The following is a 14004-nucleotide window of genomic DNA, read 5'->3' as shown; positions in this document are numbered from 1 at the left end:
AAGAAGTATTTTACTTGACATTGCATGAGCATGAAGCACATTTCCTATGGACTACAACAGTGTGTGAGAATGAGAACAAGAGGGGAGCTCAAGGGAGTAGAAACATTATGCGCAGCTGAAGGCACTGAAAAGTGTCCGTACCCAATCAAGAAATACCGGTACTCAAACTTAGAACACTTCAAGCACTGGTCTTCATTAAATATGACTGCATGCTACTAACTGTACAACTGGCCTCCATGCATGCTTTGTGTGTGTGAAGTGTGTGCTGTTGTTCTGACCCATCTGCAGAGCATGCGCTCATGTGTGGACAGCCCTGCACTGCTCCCCCCTCCCTGCCCCTGGCGCCGGCCCAGGGCAGGCAGCGAGGGCCACTGCAAGCCTTCCACCTCCACCTCCACCCCCACCTCCACCTCCACCTCCACCTCCACCCCCACCAGCAGACAGCTCAGCCACACACTGCCACACACTGCTGTAAGTGTTACCACATGCCAGCACACACGCGGCTCTAGGTCTTACACACATCGCCACACACTAATAGATCACCAAAGTCACACCCTCTTCCGGGTTCGGCATCCGCACCAAGGGATGTCATCCGCCTTTCATTTTTCCTACATGTTGGAAAATGCTTATAAAAATAGTTTGACTTGGTCAAACCAAGCAATTCATATTTAGAATCAGGAGAGACCATATAACGCCCAACACATTGCTCCATCACACATAGGTGCACATACATACATACATACATACTCTTTCAATTGTCATGCACAAAGCCACACGCTGCTGTGTCACACACATACGCACACACGCACACGCACACGCCACACACACACACACACACACACACACACACACACACACACACACACACACACACACACACACACACACTCTCTGTTACTCTATGTTCTGCATACACTCACTGGTGTAAGTATCACACCCTGCCTTGAAATATTGAATGTGTACACATACAAATTCATACTTTCTGTCCATATTCCCTCACCACATCCCACACCATTTTTCATTGTCTTCAATAACAATACAGATGATGTAGGGCAGGCCCACGCTTCTCAAATGGGGGTATATATATATATATCTATATAGATATAGATATAGATATATATATATATATATATTAAATGATAAGATTCAAGACGTGAACTAGTTCTATACTTTGAAAAATAGTTATAATTTTTACTAGTCAATCCAGCAGGCATGATGGGAAATGAGGGCAGTCACCTGATCAAGCATCCATTCGTTTGCACCTTGAAGCAAAATGTTGTAGTCGGGTATAAAGGGGCTACTTGGGTTCAGAAATCAGGGAAAGGAGGTTACTGAAGCCAAAAGGGTTTGAGAACCACTGATGTAGGCTATGCTTCATATTAAGCTGACATTGTGCCTGGTGGATTGTGTCTTGTGGTGTCGTGGTGTCTGGTGTTGCTTTGGTCAGCAGGACTCGGAGGATGAGGAGACGGATGTACACCTGACCTTGAACATGGACCGGGGCCCTCAGGACCACAGCAGCTTCCGGCTGTACATCCCAGAGGCGTTTGCTAACTTTGAGAACTACAATGCCACTCTGGAGACTCAGGAGGGGCTTCTTCTTTCCACTCGCCATGACGTGAGGGGAGGCCGATGTGGCGGCGCTGCAGGGGGAGAGAGAGAGGTGTCTCGCAGCCCCACAGCCAGCAGCTGCACCAGCGGCTACTTCTCACACAGCGCCTCCAACGCCACGCTGTCCGACATGCCTCTCAGTGCCAGCGAGAGCTCCGACCACCTCAGCTGCACCTCCAGAGACTCCTACGATCCCCACTGCTGTCCCACTGGGAGGGGCTGCACCCCGACCAAAAGTGTTTCGGCAGCAGGGAGCGACACCCAGCAGCCGCCTCTCTCCATGTGGGGGTGCCAGGACCTGCTCATCCCCTCGGCTTCCTTACCTGTCAGTATTCCTAAAGCATCCCCTGTTCCACCACACAACTGTGTTCTCAGTGCCAGCCAGGAGTTCACGGACTTTAAAGGTGCTGATGATGGTATCGGAGGGGGGGGCTTAGTTCACTTTACAGGGGGGTGGCAGGAGGAAGATTTAGATTTGCCTACTGGCCAGTTGAAGGAAGGCGACGATGTAGAAACACATGGCACTGGCAATCGAAAGACCTCTGATGTCATCAACACATCGATCCCTGAAAATGCCCCAAGCCCTATATGCAAAGGTCACAACAATAACGACTCAAACACAACTCTAGTTTGCACCCCACTTTCTGCCCTGGACCAGGTCTTAGCCATACCCTCTGCACCGGGATCAACTCCAGCCTCATGCCCAGTGACAGTCTCTGCCCTGGCCCCTCCTCCCTCTGTCCTTTCCCCGGCCCAGCGAGGAGGAGGAGGAGAGCCTCCTATCCAGGAGCCGGCCCAGGGAGATCTGCCCCATGGGAGTCCATGTCCCAGCCCAAACCCCAGCAGCGCTGAGCCCTCAGGGGACTCCAGCGGGGATGAGAGCTCGCCTGTTGCCCAGCTTCCTGACTGGATGGCTCCTGGAGAGCAGGTGTGGGTGGGGAAGAGGAGAGGAACGGTCCACTATGTTGGAGGGGTGGAGTTTGCCAAGGGGATCTGGGTTGGTGTGCAGCTGGATCTGGCAGTGGGTAAGTCACTGTAAAGCTTTTTGTTACCTAAATGTCATTTTATACGACTAGGCATCTTGCGTGCGTAGTGCACGAGATGCCTAGGCTCGGCCGTGTGTTGCTCCCTAAATGTTATTGCATCAGTGATGTCACAATGCCTCCTTGTGTGTGTGCCCCATTATGATATCACTGATGACATGACATCATCAGTGTGTGTGTGTGCCCCCCTATGACATCACTGATCAGTAGGGGTGGGGGAAAAAATCGATTCACCGAAGTATCGCGATTTTTAATGTCACGATTTTTTGGATCGATCTTTTATTCCAGAATCGATAATCGCAAATTAAAAAAAAAAAAAAAAAAAAAAATTGGGTGCTTGCAGTCAGGCCACTCACTGAACAGCAGGCCAGGCGCCGCCTACTGGTTTACTAGTGGTTTTATTACTTTATTAGTTAGTCTGAAGTAATAATTACACTTCAGGGTTAAAGTGGGTGCATCTCATTGTAAAATTGGACTTCAAACGGCCCAAATCTGGCTTCAAACGGCCCAAATTTCACGCGCGTTGGCCCATATCGGCCTGGCCTGCTTGGTATCTAATGCCCGGCCTGAATTATGATCCCAGTCCGCCCCTGTTTTTAACTATATCGCCCAGCCCTACTCATGATATATAATATACAGTCTCTAGTGTATGATTCAACTTTTCCCATGTTCTAATCTAGTGTAAAAAAGCAAACAAACTGAAAAAAGAAAAGAAAAAAATAAACAAAAATCGCAATAAATCGTAATATCGAATCGCAATAATCGTAGAATCGCAATACTTAAGAATCGCAATATAAATCGAATCGGCACCCAAGAATCGTGATAGTATCGAATCGGGAGATAAGTGAATCGCCACAGCCCTACTGATCAGTCTTGTCACAATGCCTCCTTGTGTGTGTATGACATCACTGATCAGTCTTGTCACAATGCCTCCTCCATGTGTGCGTGTGTGCGCCCTTATGACATCACTTTTGACATCACTGATCACATCATCACTGATGACATCACTGGTGACATAACATCATTAGCTAATTAGCCTAATTGGAAAATCCGGCTCCGTCAGGTCACCTGACCTCACTACTATAATAAGGCGAGAGTCATGAATCACAATTGCTCGGTTGAGTGGGTGAGGCCGCACAGCGTCCGAGTACAGCGTGCAAGGCAGGGCGAGCACACGTAGCGCTGCTGTGAGCCCGCCAAGAGTGAGGCACACTAGAAAGGCAAGAGCAGCGAGGCACACTAGAAAGGAGCGTGCGAGATTTCTAGTATTTTATATAGATAATGTTATTTATGTTATTGTGTTTACTTTGTTATCTTGGTGTACTTTTGTTTCAATAAAAAAACATACAAATACACAAAACACACAGACATATAATGAACAGAGACTTAATACAAGGTGATGGTGAAGTATAGAGTATAAAATACAATTTTTAAATATACAATATACTGTACATGTGAGGTGCACATGAATGAGCACATATCTGTGTAACTTCATCCATCCATCTCCAACCGCTTATCTGGGATCAGGTGGAGATATAATTTCTCCACCTAGCCCTCGGTCTGCCCCGTGGTCTCCTCTCTTAAGTTCCATACCTGCAAATAATTGACAAGATAACAAATAAACTATGCCTGCTCTTCCTGTAGGTAAGCACAATGGGACTGTCCAGGGAAGAGTGTACTTTCGCTGTCCTCCAGGCCACGGTGTGTTCGTGAAGCCATCTCGTCTCACCAGAGGACCGCCCTCTATGGACACAGAACCCCAGACGCTGATCAGATAGGACCCAAAGAAGGACCAGCTTTCCGAGGACTACCGGGCACCCCAGGGTAGCCCTCCCTTCCAGTGCCTATAGGGCGAACAGCAAGCCGACTTCAATATGGCTCATTTCCCTCCATCACTCCTCTCACTCAAATCTCTGAACTGACCTGTTCTGTTAGCTTTGCTAAAGCATATCTGACCTGTGCATTTAATGAAGGTATATCCTTATTACTGTTCACTGAAAATTCACTATGCACATATCTGAGTTTTCTATCGTGTTATTTTTGATAGAGAAATTAACTTTTAACTGGGAGTCCATATGGAAATATTATCCACATCATTTTTCTTACATTTGTTTCTGAACATGATATTTTTGTAAGACAATGCATCCTCCCCTGAGGCTCAAAGTGGAGTCATCAAGGAGATTAAGATTAAGAATATACTACTGTTGATAACGTTGATATGTACGTCAATATGATATGTCAGGGGCAACCAAAGAACGTATCTGCTGTTATAATATCTTATTTTTCTAATGTATATGTGGAAACATACAACATATATCTGTGTGTCCAAGTAAAGCGCATAGTGCCATATCTCTATGACTAATGCCACACACCCTGAACCGTGGGCAAACCTGCAAGACCTGAATTGCTTTCAGTGTTTGACTGCAGGTATCATGTTGCCCGCTAGATGTTAAATGATCTTATTGGAGTACTGTAACACTGTGGAGGAGATAATCCCCATTGTGCATGGGACTGTTGCCTTTGGTATCTGAATGCTTGCACTGGAAAAGGATTCTTGGAGAGTTCACCAATTGTCTTCCATACTGGACTGATGAAACATTTCCTGTGTGATGGGACTGAAAAGCCCTGTTGTGTCATGACTGTTATCGGCTGAATGAAGCAGCTAGGCTTTGTCCGAGGCCTTACTGCCCTGTTTCTCTAAAGGCAGGCACATAAACCACAGACTACTCGATGAGCAATGCCTCTTAACAAGGATGCATGTAGTTGTCTGAGATTAGAGAAAAAAAAAAGAAAAAGTGTGTGGACCTGAAGCCTGTGTATGACGTGATGCCCAGAGGCATTCAAAATGCCATCCAACCTCATTGACCGATTCATTGAATACCTTTGTGTTTCTGACTGGTTCTCCATCTGCATTTGATATGTGACTAATGTGTAACACTAAATATTTGCAAAGGTACTCAAAAATGCCAACTTTTTTTCTTTTATTTTTTTTACATGGAGGATTGGATTAATGAGTGATGGACGATCAGGTTACCGAAGATGGTGCAAAAGTAGTTTAGTATGGAGAAACGTTGCCGTATGAACTTATATTTTTTATGGAAGTGGTGAGCTGTGGAACTGATTAGAAATAGAGTATATATTCAAGCTGTAATTTCAAGTAAATGAAAGAAACCCAAGACCTTACTTTAAAGAAGAGATCAAAGCTGCTCTCCCTCACAAGGAGTTGTAAATAGAAATGTATTTGAACATAGTATTTACAATATTATAATGTACAGAATTGTATTTATAATGTATCTCAACAAACTGTTTTAATTGGTACAAAATGTTCTAGAATAGAATGTTTACAATCAAACTGCTGTGTTGCCTCTTCTTTTAGCTCAGTTGAACTTGACCTTATTTGTTTCCAGGAAATGACTAGTGGCCTACTGTTTTATTATAGCAAACAGTGGCTATAAAAAGTATTAACCCCAAGGACTTTTTTGGCATTTTCTTGCATTACAAAATTAGCTCAAAATGAATTTATTTTTAACATTTTGGTCAACAATCTCCAGAAAGTACTCTTTTCTTAATTTATATCACAATTGTCTAGAAATATAAGAAAACATGAAAGCATTAACAGCCAAATCTAGGAAGATGTTATCCCACATTGCTTACTTCTATCTGTATGCCACTGTACACAACATGGACCTGTCTCTGGGAGATTTATGGCTCTGAACCTGCTGAGGTTGATGATGTAAAAAGAAACATGTCCTCCACAGATGATCAGTGACGCATCATCCCACAAAGTTGGACCAGTGGCATATGAGACATCACATTTCAGTTTAAAATTGGTGACATTTAGAAATGTAATAGTAGCGCCCCCATCTGGCCAGTCAGTGTACTTTATAAACACCAGAACATAAACATGCCAAAATGCGATATTGCAAGTTAAACTGTATTTTTGAACATTTAGGCCTAGGTCAATTATTATTTATTATTATCATTAAATTAATCAGGCCAATCAGTGTATTTTTCCAGAACACTGGATGGAACACACACAGTAATCAGACCACTGGTGTCTGAATATCACCAGCCATAGGCTACATATAGCCTAGTAGGCTATCAAATCCGTACAGACTATCATGGATTGTGACAGAGCAGCTGCTGTGAAACTTGTTGTGAGGCTAGCAGTCTAAATAAGATGTTGACCCCCATAATATGAGGGAACCTCTCGCTCTCTCTCTCTCTTTTCAGTGGCTTTTACCTGGATTCACCTCAGTGGCAGTGCTTAATACATTTCGTCCAGTCATGATGTGTGTTTGAGCAGCAGCTATCATCAGCCTGTGTGACAGACAGTGTGTGAGGATCTGGGTGGAGTTAACTCTGTGTGAGTGCACCATGCTTAGCTGACACCGAGACCTCCTGCCAAACAAACAGGTGTCCTTGCTCTACACGGACCCCTCTTCTCTCCAAGCTCCGTCCTAAACACATTTCACTTGGTGCTACTTGGCCCCGCTGCAGCCGACTTTCGTCCTTAACGCTTTTCCCCCGCTTACTTTTTTTTTTTATCGTAGTGAAACCACTTATATATTAATACAAATGATGCACTCGGCGCAGAAAGACACCACCTACACTAAGATCTTTGTGGGGGGTCTTCCCTATCACACAACTGACTCCAGCCTCAGGAAGTATTTCGAAGTGTATGGTGATATTGAGGAGGCTGTTGTGATCACGGATCGGCAGACGGGGAAATCCAGAGGTTATGGATTTGTAAGTAAAGCATGGTTGTTTTTTGGTCATTTTGCTGCAGCCGAGTTGCATGCTGTTGCACATGTGATGTAGGCAAGTCAGTTAATCCAATTGCATTTCATATCAATGTGCAGTCAGAGAATTTAGTTTCGATAGTGACACTCAAGGCACAAAATCGTTATAATTTGTAGGAATGAATATGCTACTGGAGCAGAAATGTGTGATTTTCACACCAAGAAAAAATATAGGCCCTGTGAACTAGGCCTATTGGAACAGGTCATTGACTGAAGTCAGACATTTTTAATCTAATAAAAAAAAAACAATGCTACTGAATTGTGAATGTCTGATCTCATAAGATACTCTCCACAGAAAAGTCTTAAAAACAAACCACCCAGTGTGCTGGTTCTCAAACTGCTTCACGTCATGGACCCCGAAACTGACACAAATTAGACCCCAAATGGACCCCATTTGATAAGACTTTGTCCCAGTGTCCACCATCTGATATGATTTGAGCTTTTAGAGGTTTTATTACAGAAAGTGTATGAAACCCATGACCAAAATAGTCATACATTCTGTCATTGTGTTACTTATGAATGGAGTTATAGTGGAAAAAAAGATTACCCTTTTTGCTGGGGACCCCATGGAACAGACATCCCCCCCACCCCCACCCCCCCTGTCACTGACCTACATAATAAGTATATCTCTCTAAGGTGAATAAATAATTGTGTACGATGTGTGTCCTCTAGGTGACCATGGCAGACCGGACCTCTGCTGACCGAGCCTGTAAGGACCCCAACCCTATAATCGACGGCAGGAAAGCCAATGTGAACCTGGCCTACCTGGGGGCCAAGCCCAGGGTCATGCAGCCAGGTGAGGGGCTGGACGAGCTGGTGGACGGCTGTGCCACAGCTTTGTTTCACAGCTTGGACAATCAAGGTGGTGTACAAAGACAGCAGCTCTTAATGCCTTCACACGCACACGCACACACACACACACACACACACACACACACACACACACACACACACACACACACACACACACACACACATACACATATGCTGGAGACACTAACCCTGCTGCAATTGTTTCCATTGCATTAGTAAAGTGTCAGGATTTGTATTTGATTATTTTGTAACTATCTGTTTTGATTACTTTGTAACTATCTGTTTTGGTTGTAGGATTCTCATTCGGTGTGCCTCAGATCCATCCAGCATTCATCCAAAGACCTTATGGGTATGTTTACGTAGAACTTTTCCCACAGTGTTTGTCTGTAGAAAATGATAAATATGTCTTGCTTTTGTTTATAGTGTCAGTTAGTGCTATAATCTTAGCAAATGTATACATTTGTAGCCTAGCTATTCATTATACATTTACATTTGTAGTAATGTGTGATCCATTGTTTTGATTGCTGTATAGGCGACATGTTATTGAATCTTTGCTCTGTAACCTCTGTGACCTGTTGAATCCTGAATGAGGACATGTGAGTGTGGATGTTGTGCACCTGTGCTTGGCGTCGAGGAAGTGAACGTTTGTCCCCCAGCTTCTACAGGATTGACTTGATGTTGTCTATCTCTTTCTGATCTGACAGGGTCGATATGGGTTAAAATAGCTGATGAAGGGACATGATGATTTGAGGAATAGCTGAGTCTGCATTGGGCAGAACGCTAAAGTGTTACCTGTATACTCTGACATACGCAAACGAACTGAAATGGTGACTAGATGCATGGAAGTCTTTTTTCAGTTTTCCATAGTACATAGATTGGTGTGTGCCTTGTTTCCAGTATGAAGTGGTTTTCAGCTTAACTGTGTGCTTATCTCTACTTGCAGTGGGGGGGGGGGGGGGGGATGCAGACGTTTTTTGTGCAGACTTTGTGAGTTTTTGATAGGGAGTTGTAACTCTGCCATGGAGTGTTGATTCTTCTCCCTTTTAATGATTGGTTGTGCTTTAGCCTGCAGTTTTCATTCATTTTCTTTCCCCGATTTTGTGTTAACAAGTTGACCATGTTTTGTTGTCAAAAGGGGCTAATGAGGACTCGGTCTGTTCATTTCAAAATCTATCCCCTGCAACAAAACAACCACTGGCTTGCATGCAGGAGTTCATTTTCTGTTTTCTTCTATTATTTACCCGATGCTGTGTCTTTTCTTTGTTTTTATTAACACATTGCTTTCACTTGTAGCTTACCTCTGCAGATACAGTATAGTGAGCATATCGTTTCCTGTTCAGCCAATGACTTTCTGTCTAATTTTTCTGATCACTGTAGATGCTGCCAGTTATCGGGAATATGGCAATATTAATGACAATGACGAAAAGAGAGGAAACACACTAATGAACAAACTTATCACCACAGAAGTGAAGAGCACCCAAGGACACATTGTTACATTGTTTGTCATTGTTGGTCATGAGACCCCTCTGTTGGTACAGCAGACCCCTCTATTGGTACAGCAGTTGGCAAAGCTATAATCTTGCAAGGTAGCTGGATTCACACAAGATCATGACACCATGACCTTATGATCACATGACAAATCGATCTCGCCACGCTCCAATCTATCAGTTTGAATCTGAACCACCAGTGGTTCACACCAATCAGCGTCCTATGAGGCAGCTACGGGCGGGCTTTGGTGTAACGCCAGCGAGAGCGAGCCTGTGATAGACAGATGGTTCATCCAATCACCTGCCAGGTATTTTTATGAAAGTCCCTAAAAGTGCCTGCCCCTTTGGGGCGTCCCAGTGGCTCACCTGGTAGAGTGCGTACCACAAAGGCTTAGTCCTTCGTGCGGCCGACCCGGGTCCGAATCCGATCCGTGGTCCTTTGCCGCATGTCATCCCCTTTCTCCCCCCCCCCCACCATTCCTGTCTGCCTACTGTCCTATCAAATAAATGCAAAAATGTCCCCAAGAAAATCTTTAAAAAGAAAAGAAATGTGCCTGCCCTTTTGAAATGGTTTCCTGAGGGGCCCGCTCCCAGGTGGTTATGTGAAAACAAACCATCTGGCAGCGTCAGGTTGGCAAAGCTATGGGGAATTAAACTAACTGAATATGTCCAGGCTCTTTAAGTAAACCACACACTCATTTTGGAACTGAGCATAGGGTTTGTCATAATCTGTATGAAGCACATTTTAGCTCTAGCTGGATCCTGGATATATCATAGCCTTGCAATACACCAACTGAAAGGCATTCATTTGTTAAATATAGACAGTTGACTCAAATGTTCACTTCACTGACTGAGGTAACTGGTCTCTCAGGCAGCAGCTGTTGGCTAGAATGATCTTCATGGCCTCTCAAATTCAGTTGGAAAATGGGAGTCACTCAGCATTGCCGTTAATAATGTATGGCACAGACAGGGCCGCTAGCCTGTGGACAACAGGTGGGCCCAGCCATGTGCCCACAAGTCCTTTTGGTTATGTGCTGGGGATTAGCCATGTGTCCCAGTGATTTACAAAGCAGCTTTATTTAGCTGTGGACTAGCAGGACCACAAACTGTCTGCATCACCTCACATCAAAGCAGCTTTATTTAGCTGTGGACTAGCAGGACCACGAACTGTCTGCATCACCTCACATCAAGATGGAATTAGTCAGCTGAGCCATTTAGCGCTCTCAATATTTAAATACGGTCTTGTTATTATTATTATCTCCGCCAGGAGATCATGTTTTCAGTCGCGTCTGTCTGTACGTCTGTCTGTACGTCTTGTCTGAGCGTCTGTCTGTACGTCTGTCTGTACGTCTGTCTGTACATCTGTCTGTGCGTCTGTCTGTGCGTCTGTCTGTGAGTGTGTTCCTCCTCTCCTCTAGCTTGGCCTTCGCATATCCCGAGAACCGTTGGTCGGAGTACGTGACGGAGTGCCTGTGACCTGTTTTCGTGCAATTCGGCATAGCGCTACCTTGACAACCGTTCGTCTGATCAACTTCAAACTCGGGGAGTGCGCTTAGGGGGACCCAACGGAGTGCAGGGAGCTGAATTCCATGCAATTCGGTATAGCGCCACCTACGGGCAAAAAAAATCTTGCAATTCGACAAAGCGCCACCTACTGGCAACACATTTTTTTTTTATCTCAACAACCGGATCAAATTTGGGGAGTGCGCTGATGGGAACTCGACACAGTGCAGTGCTGAATTTCGTACAAATTGCCTATGGGTCAGCTTGGGGGAAAACGCGGTCCTGGCGGAGATCTGCACTCCACCGAGTGCACTTTTCTAGTTACCAAGAGATGTTGACAGTGCAATACTGTCAGATTGGTTCATACCTCCCCAAATTGAACGTTATTCATGTGTATGCATTTGTCACGTTAAAAACAACAATTCATCTTGTTTTTCTGTGATCATTAGGACTACTGTATGACAGCCTACTGGTTTCAACACCCCGCTTTCGATAATAAAGAAAGGGGGGAAGAAATTTGGGAAGGTCACCGAGACAGTAGCCTGACATAGGCAGCCATTAGAGTTGAGTGGCATGCCATGTGTTGCTGAAGGAGAGAAGATCAGCTTGTCCTTTTGGGATGACAAGGGGAGCAGAAATAGCATGCCTCCAGCCTCCCTTGTCAGTCAAGTTGGTGTGTGTGTATGTTTGTGTGGGGGTGTATGGCTGTAAGTTGGGGTTGGTGGGGGCAGGCGCACATTTATGGACAGATTTAACACTCCCACACCTGCTCACACATATTTACTGACAGTGTCCATAACACATCGGTGTAAATGCAGCCAAATTTACCCGGTTACTCAGACTTATATTAGTGGATTTATAGCCTGCTCTGTAGCTATTCCAGTGCACATCTCCAGCTCTGTTGCTGACTGAGTGATGAAATTACACCATTGGTCGGACACAGTCCAGCCATATACTAGGTTTTGACCTAGTCTTGTTTATAATAGCGCAGTGCATTTCTGACATAGTTACAGTCACTTTTTCCAACAAATAAACACTGGGGTAGCAGTAGATTCCCTGCCGATCAACACAAGGGTCACAGGTTCACGTCCCTGTGTTACCTCCGGCTTGGTTGGGCGTCCATACAGGCACGATTGGCTGTGTCTGCGGGTGGGAAGCTGGATTGAGGGTATGTGTCCTGGTCGCTGCACTAGCGCCTCCTCTGGTCGGTCGGGGTGCCTGTTCGGGGCAGAAGGGAACTGGTGGGAATAGTGATCCTCCCACGTGCTACGTCCTGCCGGTGAAGCTCCCCGCTGTCAGGTGAAAAGCGGCTGGCAACGGCGCATGTGTCGGAAGAAGCATGGTGCTAGTCTACGGCTCTCCCCAGATCGGCAGAGGGTGGAGCAGCGACCGGGCCAGCAGGGGGAAATTGGCCAAGTACCCTTAGGGAGAAAATAGGGGGGGGGGGGGGGGGGGGGATCAGAAGAAAAATAAACCAAACACATTGGGGTCTCTGCAGAACCTAAAACAACCCAGCACTCACTTAAATGACGAGGCACCTTATGGTTAATGCAGCAACTACAATGATCGCATTGATCAACCTTCATTAGCTGCTCCACTTCATCATCAGACACCTGGCATTTTGTGCAAAGCCTCTTTCTTTTGTTTGACTTTTTGTTTGTATTTAGTTCAGGATCTATTAACATGTGTGGGCATGCCTGTATGTGTGTTGTTGGTGTGACCGTATGTGGACAGTATGCCCACTTCCTTTCTTGATATGTTGTGGTGTTGTGCGATAAGCTCGCATTTTGAGAAATACAGTTTTCAGTTACACTGAGCGCAGGGCTGGGCTGTCTTTTCTTAATGCCATATTTCAGTTTCAGTTGCTTTTTGACTGAAAACTTAAAAGCTGCGCTTGTTTTTCCTTGTGGTTTTACTGCTTTTCTTATTTTTTAATTTCTAGGTAGGGCTTTTCAGTTGTTAATGAGTGGATTTGCTGTGTTGAACTGAGGACTGGGTTGACGTATTTGTGGCGCCTGCTTTTCACTTTTCCACAATGTAGCTTCAGCTTTGGACAGACTCTGGCTCTGCGTTGACCTTTGACCCTGTGTCTGTACTGTATGTGCCCCGCAGGATCCCTGCCCACTATATGTACCCGCAGGCCTTCGTCCAGCCCAGCATGGTCATCCCTCATGTCCAGCAATCCACGGCCTCGGCCTCAGCGGCTGCTGCCAGCTCGCCCTACCTTGACTATACTGGAGCAGCCTATGCCCAGTACTCTGCCGCCGCTACCGCTGCAGCCGCCGCCGCGGCCTATGAGCAGTACCCATACGCGGCCTCCCCGGCCCCAGCCGGCTACATGACGGCAGCAGGCTATGGCTACGCCGTCCAGCAGCCACTGGCCACTGCCACTACCCAAGGAGCAGCCGCTGCCGCCTTCGGCCAGTACCAGCCTCAACAGCTGCAGACAGACCGCATGCAGTAATGACTAGAAAACCACCGTCAATGAGGAAAGCAGGCCGGGTCACATGCACCCCCCCGGCTCAAAGTGAGGAGGGGGGAAGGCAGGACTAGGAGAAGGCTGAATGATGGTTGTCAGTCCCTGGTTTTACAACTAGCAGTGTTTCTACCAAAGAGCCTGAAGAAAATCACTACAAATTTAGGGACAAATGATGAGTTACTGTATTTTTCTTTTTTTTATTAAAATAAGATCAGTATTTTGTGACTATTGTATGCATATTTAATATTTATTCAGCAGGAAAATAT

General features: G+C 45.5%; 2 protein-coding genes across 4 annotated transcripts in view; both read left to right on the top strand.

Moving 5' to 3' along the window:
* kif13a (kinesin family member 13A) overlaps window positions 1-5992 on the top strand; it is a 103620-nt gene extending 97628 nt beyond the window's left edge. Inside the window, exons 38-40 of the mRNA XM_083649968.1 lie at window positions 289-471; window positions 1448-2636; window positions 4299-5992. Coding sequence (XP_083506094.1) covers window positions 289-471; window positions 1448-2636; window positions 4299-4432 — 1506 coding nt within the window. The 3' untranslated portion in view covers window positions 4433-5992. The remainder of the gene's footprint in view (window positions 1-288; window positions 472-1447; window positions 2637-4298) is intronic.
* A 1240-nt stretch (window positions 5993-7232) lies between these two features.
* Window positions 7233-13723, top strand: rbm24b (RNA binding motif protein 24b; the record flags this gene model as incomplete). 3 transcript variants are annotated; one of them, XM_083649980.1, is made up of 4 exons in its annotated part: window positions 7233-7403; window positions 8129-8252; window positions 8564-8618; window positions 13372-13723. In XM_083649980.1, the coding sequence occupies 4 exons, from the start codon at window positions 7233-7235 to the stop codon at window positions 13721-13723; spliced, it is 702 nt and encodes a 233-aa protein (XP_083506106.1). The 3 variants fall into 3 exon arrangements, with proteins under 3 accessions (XP_083506106.1, XP_083506105.1, XP_083506104.1); XM_083649979.1 differs by having other exon boundaries at window positions 8564-8628; window positions 13316-13723; XM_083649978.1 differs by having other exon boundaries at window positions 8129-8318.
* Between the last annotated feature and the right edge of the window lie 281 nt (window positions 13724-14004).

The sequence above is a fragment of the Poromitra crassiceps genome (assembly GCF_964638095.1).
Source record: "Poromitra crassiceps genome assembly, chromosome: 1".
Lineage (NCBI taxonomy): Eukaryota > Metazoa > Chordata > Actinopteri > Beryciformes > Melamphaidae > Poromitra > Poromitra crassiceps.
This window is presented reverse-complemented; position numbering and strand designations above follow the sequence as displayed.